Source organism: Crocuta crocuta, unplaced genomic scaffold, assembly GCF_008692635.1.
Source record: "Crocuta crocuta isolate KB4526 unplaced genomic scaffold, BGI_CrCroc_1.0 scaffold7, whole genome shotgun sequence".
In the NCBI taxonomy this organism is placed as follows: Eukaryota; Metazoa; Chordata; class Mammalia; order Carnivora; family Hyaenidae; genus Crocuta; species Crocuta crocuta.
The window spans coordinates 11,474,615-11,480,602 of NW_027531904.1; the positions used below are offsets into that span (position 1 = coordinate 11,474,615).

Sequence of the window (5,988 nt, forward strand, 5' to 3'; positions counted from 1 at the left end):
AGGGTCCAAGCTCTGGCAGTCTGACTCTAGAGCCTGTGCCCTCAGGCACCCTGGGGAGGAGGACTCCAAGGGGCAGGCCCACGCCAGGGTCACCTCTGTGCCCTGCCCTGCCCGTAGGTAATGGGCGGGGTGGGCGGGGCGCAAGGCTGAGCAGTGGGGTACGAAGCCCTGTCAGAGACCACCCACCCCCAGGCCTTCAGGGGGCTCCTGATGCCCCCAAACCTGGGCCGCTTCCGGCCTGGGCCCAGGCTTCCCCGAGCACAGACGCAGACTCCGGCCAGGGGACTCCTCACCCTGGCCCCTCAGCACAGACCGCCTTTGTCTTCTCATGCAAACGACCAGGTTCTGCTCACAACAGTGTCCTCCTGAAGGGGGGGAGGAGAACCTTATGGAAAATTATAGAAACATATTTCTTTGCATTTGAATACTTCCAGGAAAGTGGCAAACCCCAGCTTCCTTCAGCTTTTCTGAGCCCTGGGCCCCTTTGGTGTCTGCTGAAGCCCATGGACTTCGCAGAAAAGTGTTTTTAAAAACACATAATAGGGGCGCCTGGGTGGCTCAGTCGGTTAAGCACCCGACGTCGGCTCAGGTCATGATCTCGTGGTTTGTGGGTTCGAGCCCCGCGTCGGGCTCTGTGCTGACAGCTCAGAGCCTGGAGCCTGTTTCAGATTCTGTGTCTCCTTCTCTCTCTCTCTGACCCTCCCCCGCTCATGCTCTGTCTCTCTCTCTCTCTTAAAAATAAAAATAAACTCTAAAAAATTTTAAAATATATATACATAATGAGATACGTAGCATTACAGTGGAAATCAGTTACACCAGAGTCGGACTATCAAAGTATCTGTGATGCGATAACACGAGCGGGTTGAGTAACCAGCACTGGCCTTGGGTCTCACTACTGTCATCCTGACGTAATGATGAGGAAAATCCAGTATCTCAAGATGTCTGCAGTAGCTGGAATGTGACATGAAAATGTCTTGTCATTTCTGTTGGTGACAAAGTCACAGGTGATGTGAACACTAATGAGGCTTCTCCTCTGTTCTCTTCATGGGAGTCACTGCTGAATTTCAGCTAGAGATTAGGGAAAGTAAAGACATAATCCACACACTGCCGCCTCCCCCCCCNACGTGTGGCAGGAAGACCGGTGAGGAAGCAGCCGCAGGCCTGCATCGTCCTGGAGCCCCCGGGGCTGCTCGCTGTGAAGGCTGGAAGTTAACTGTGCAGGCGACGTTCCCAGCAGGGGACCCCCCCCCGGAAGCACTTAGTGGGGCTGGTGCGCCCGTCCCTGTGTGGAGGCGACGGTCGGCCTGACACCCTTTCTGTGGACGTGGACAGGGAGACTCAGAGACGGGGGGTGAGCCTCACGCCCAGTGCATCACAGAGCCGCCGAGGCTTTAGACCTTGACTTTGTAGGTCTAAACCTCGTGTAGAGCCGTTTCGGAGCCGTCAGGTCGGGGCCTACTCACGGTCAAGGTAACAGCCGGTGTTGTCTCTTCCCAGACTCCCAGGACCTCGCGGGACCTGGCTCAGCCGCTCCGGCCGTGGGAGTGTTGTCCCGGCTGCAGAGAGAGACGCTGAAGCCCGGGGGGCCCGTCCCTTGCGCAGAGCCCCACGGCCAGAGCCGGAGCCCAGGACCGGGGCTGCCGTGTGGACCGCAGGCAGGGGCGCCCAGGCCCGGGTGCTGGGCTCCGGGAGCCGCAGGGGACACGTTTCTCTCTCGAAGCCCAGACCCGGAGACAGGAGCCCCCAGGTGAGTCCCCCGGGCAGCCGCGGTCCCTGCGTTTGCCCCCACTGCACAGCGCCCTCTGGATTTGAATGTCCGCGTGTGTCACCTTGATGCCTGCCCTCACGATCCTGCCCCCAAGTCGCGAGTAGCTGCTGTTTCCTGCTCCCCGTTCACACACGAAGAAACGGACCTGCAGCAACATCATAACGAAGAGGCCTGAGGTCCCGCGGAGGCAGGACGCCAGCCGGACCCTCTCCCCAGGGCTGGCACGTTGCACCTGCTGCCCGGGTGAACAGGCATCCTGTGCCCTGACCCCCTCCCGGCCCTTCCAGGGGGCCCCGTCTACACCAGAGGCCCCTCCACTTCAGCACACGAGCCTCCGGCAAAGACCCACCCAGTCCCTCCCTGGCACCTGCCTGCTCCGGGCCCCCCTGCCCGCAAGGCTCCTGCAGCCCTGAGGGCAAAATGCTGTTTTGGGCAAGACTTTACGCCCACAGCCAGAGTTCATGCACACGGCAGACGCTCAATAAACCCTGAGAGGAAGGAGATTAGTCAGCACAGAACTTTTACCAAACTACAAGCGGCCTCCATGAGGAAAAGGAACTAGAATTTAGACCCGCGGCGCGGCGGGCGGTAGCCGGCCAAGGAGCCGCGCCAGGGCAGAGACTGGAGGTTGGGGGAAGCGGGCCAGGAAGTCCGGGGTCCCCTCCCCATCCACCCCCAGCCCCCCAGCTGCCAGTGTGACCAGGGTCCGCCCAGGAGTCAGGGAGGAGACCAGCCAGAGGTGACAATAGGGCTCCTGTGCGCGGGCGGAGGGGGCGGGGACGCAGGCAAATGAGGGGCGCAGATATAGAGGCGCGTGGGCGAGGGCCCCTGCCCCCCCTGGGTGCGGGCCACGATGGAGGGCGGCCTGAGGCAGCCGGGCCGAGCGAAGGGCCCCGAAGCGGCAGACGACAGCCAGGCCCGGGCCAAGCTGCAGCAGCTGGCCTCGACGTGGTTCATGGAGACGCAGGCGCCCCTCGTTCTGCACGACGGAGCCCTGCCCCCCTGGTTTCACGGGTTCATCAGCCGCAAGTAAGGCTCCCCGTCCACACGCCCAGCCAGGCCCACGGCCCCTCGGGGCCACGAGGGTGGTCTGGGGGCCCTGGGACAGGCCTGCCTCCTGCGTCCTCCCTGGGCAGGCGGGGGCGGACTGAGGCGCGCCGGGTTCTCTGGGCGCCGCTCCTGCGGGCAGGGTGGGGGCACGCGGGCCCCCAATCTGACTGTGAGGACAGGCAGGCGCAGGGTGAGAGCAGACCCGCCCTGGAGAACCGGGCGAGTGACCGGGGACCATGTCACCTACCGCCCAAATCACAACACGGCTCACGAGGAGGCTGACGGGGCCGTTTGGGGTGGGAGTCGCCCTGCAAGCCCGGAATCAAGGCTGCGACCTGGGGCTTTGCTTGGTGATTAGGCCGGAGCTGCCGGTGTCCGCGCAGGAGACGAAGGAAGGGCAGATCCCGCCGGGCCCTCCCGCAGCAGGTGCCGGCCGCGGGCCGGGGCAGCAGCGCTCAGGGGGCCCTGCACTCGGCTCAGCCCCCTGCTGTCCCCGTCTTGAAATGCTTAGTTTTTGAGGAAGGGGCTCCACGCTTTCTTTTTAAAAATTTTTTTAACGTATATTCATTTTTGAGAGAGAGACAGAGCGCGAGCAGGGGAGGGGCAGAGAGAGAGGGAGACACAGAATCCTAAGCAGCTCCAGGCTCCGAGCTGTCAGCACAGAGCCTGACGCGGGGCTCGAACCCACGAACCGTGAGGTCATGACCTGAGCTGAAGCCGGACGCACTACGAGCTGGGCCCCCGGCGCCCTGGGGCTCTGCATTTCCCTTCAGTTCTGGGCTGTGCAAAATCTGCAGTCGCCCCCACAGAGCAGGCGGTCAGTATTTGGTGAACAAGTGGTCTACGTACTGCCAGACCTGAAGACAGCCAGAATTTTCCACCGTGTCTGCAAGTGCTTGGCACCGTTCAGAAATACCCATAGCTGCCTAGAGCTGGGCGGGTCATGCAGGGGAGACGAGAACCTAGGGGCTGCTGTTGTGGCCAGGTTCCAGACAGAACGGCCGCCCCCCTGCAGAAACGTCTTGTGTGGTGCACAACGTGCACAGCTGTGCGCAGTGGTCCTGTGGCAGGGAGCTCCCCAAACCGGAGCGCCCCTAGCTGTATGGAGTCACTCTCACCACGGAGCTACTCAGGTGGAGAGTGGTGGCCAGGGCTGGGCGCTACTATCGTGCCTGACAGTGAGGCTGCAGTGGAGGGTGGGGCGTGGAGCGGGGGCGCCAGGCTCCAGCCCGGCCCAGGAGGGAGCCCCGAGTCTGCCTGGCTGAGCCTGGACAGGCCTGTCCCAGCCGAAGGCCTGAGGATCCCCCAAGAGGCTGGAGGCGCGCGGCCGGCAGGGGCTCGGAGGCAGGTCGGGGTGCGCTGTCTGGGGGCGCAGGCCCCCCTTACCTGCATGTGCTCTGCCCAGGCAGACGGAGCAGCTGCTTGGGGACAAGGCCGTCGGCTCCTTCCTCATCCGCCTCAGCGACCGGGCCACCGCCTACATCTTGTCCTACAGGTAGGAGAGGAGGCAGGCCCGCAGGTAACCACAGGGGCCGCAGCCATCCCCGGGGCTGGCCTCCCCTCCCCCACGCCCGCCCGTCACAGGCTCAGCAGCAGGGGCCCAGGCCGGAGCCCCAGCCTTCATGGCAGCGGGGGGCAGGCTGAGGAGGGCTTCCCGGGAGTGAGCTCTGCGCCCGGGGCAGAGAAGGAGGAAGTGCCATCGGCCCAGGAGAAAAGGTCGGGAGGGCTTTTCCAGCAGACGGGACCGCGCGTGCAAAGGTACTGAGGCTCGGGAGCCGGGGGCGGGGCACAGGGCGCGGGCTCGTGCGGAGGGCAGCCTGCGCAGGACGGCCATCAGGTCAGACGGGCAGCCTGAGGGGGGAGGCCCGTGTGTCCCGTGAAATGACGAGGGCATGTTCAGGAGATGGCGACGTCAGGCCCAGTCCGCAGGGGAGGCTGGGTGGGGAAGGCCAAGGGAGAGAAGTCTCCCGCCGTCAGGAAGGGAGGCCAGGGCTCCAGTCAGAGGCTGGGGTCAGATTCAAAATGACCACTGGTCAGACCGCCAGGCTTCAGATCCTGACCTCGAGCCCCCAAAACACACGTACAAGGATGTCCTCGGCAGCTGCGTTTACAGCGCCCCCAATCTGGAAATGACCTAAACGCCCACCCACAGGATGGGTGAAGGTGGACCTTCCGCTCAGGGGAACAGCACACAGCGGGGGGGGGGAAGCATAGTCCGCGTGGACGCGGGTCAGTCTCAGAGATGGTGCTGAGCCAGAGAAGCCAGACGCAGGGACACACTGATTCCGCGTACGGGCAGCTCCGTGACCAGGAAGCCCGGCTCTGCTGGCGGGGGCGGGAGGGGGCGGGAGGGGTCTGGGGAGAGCTGGGCATGGTTCCGGTTCTGCTCCGGGTGCTGGTCCCGCGGGAGGGTCCGCCTGTGGAGACCGTCCCTGTGCGCAGTTGGGGCGCATGCGTGTCACGGCAGAATTAGTCTTCCCTGAAGGAGGATGGTCAGGGGGCAGGATTTTACAGGCTGGATTGGGGGTGGGGTGCAGCCCCATCTTTACAGCAGGACGGGGGGGCAGTGAGGCACAGTGAGCACTGTGATACTTTGTCCGTTAAGGACCTTTGGTGTTGATTTGGATTTTCTAAAATGTTGCCTCAGTGGTTATTCTGACTACGAAGCTTCGTGGTGACCCTGTAAATTCTGCACCCCAGTGCCACCCCCGGCTGCAGCAGCCCCAGGCACCCCCAGGAATGCCCACCCTGTGCAACCACCTGCCAGGCTGGGCAGTCTGTGCTGGAGCCCCTGCCCTGCGCCCTCCGGGATGGCAGCCCCCACCCCTGCCCTGCACCCTTGCCTTGCCTCCTCCCGGGAAGCNCCCTCCCCGCCCCGCCCGCAGCCCCAGGCCGCATGTCCTTGTGTTGCAGGGGCAGTGACCGCTGTCGTCACTTTGTCATCAACCAGCTCCAAGACCGGCGCTACCTCGTCTCGGGGGACACGTGCAGCCACGGCTCGCTGGCCGAGCTTGTGCGCCATTACCAGGAGGTGCAGCTTGAGCCTTTTGGGGAGACCCTGTCTGCTGCCTGCCCCCGGGTACGCACCCCTCTCCTCCAGAGTGGGGGTGGCGGGGCAGGGTGCCCAGGCCTCGCGTGTCCACTCAGTGCCGGCTCGCGGCCCCTCTCTG

The 5,988-nt window shown here is 64.0% G+C and overlaps 2 protein-coding genes across 2 annotated transcripts in view; both read left to right on the forward strand.

The window, feature by feature from the left end:
* IDH3A (isocitrate dehydrogenase (NAD(+)) 3 catalytic subunit alpha) overlaps positions 1-5,988 on the forward strand; it is a 207,535-nt gene that overhangs the window by 158,978 nt on the left and 42,569 nt on the right. The window lies entirely within an intron of this gene.
* The window catches only part of SH2D7 (SH2 domain containing 7), a 7,146-nt gene continuing 3,655 nt past the window's right edge, over positions 2,498-5,988 (forward strand). Inside the window, exons 1-3 of the mRNA XM_077774363.1 lie at positions 2,498-2,797; positions 4,224-4,313; positions 5,732-5,897. Of these exons, the coding sequence (XP_077630489.1) occupies positions 2,622-2,797; positions 4,224-4,313; positions 5,732-5,897 (432 nt within the window). The 5' untranslated portion in view covers positions 2,498-2,621. The remainder of the gene's footprint in view (positions 2,798-4,223; positions 4,314-5,731; positions 5,898-5,988) is intronic.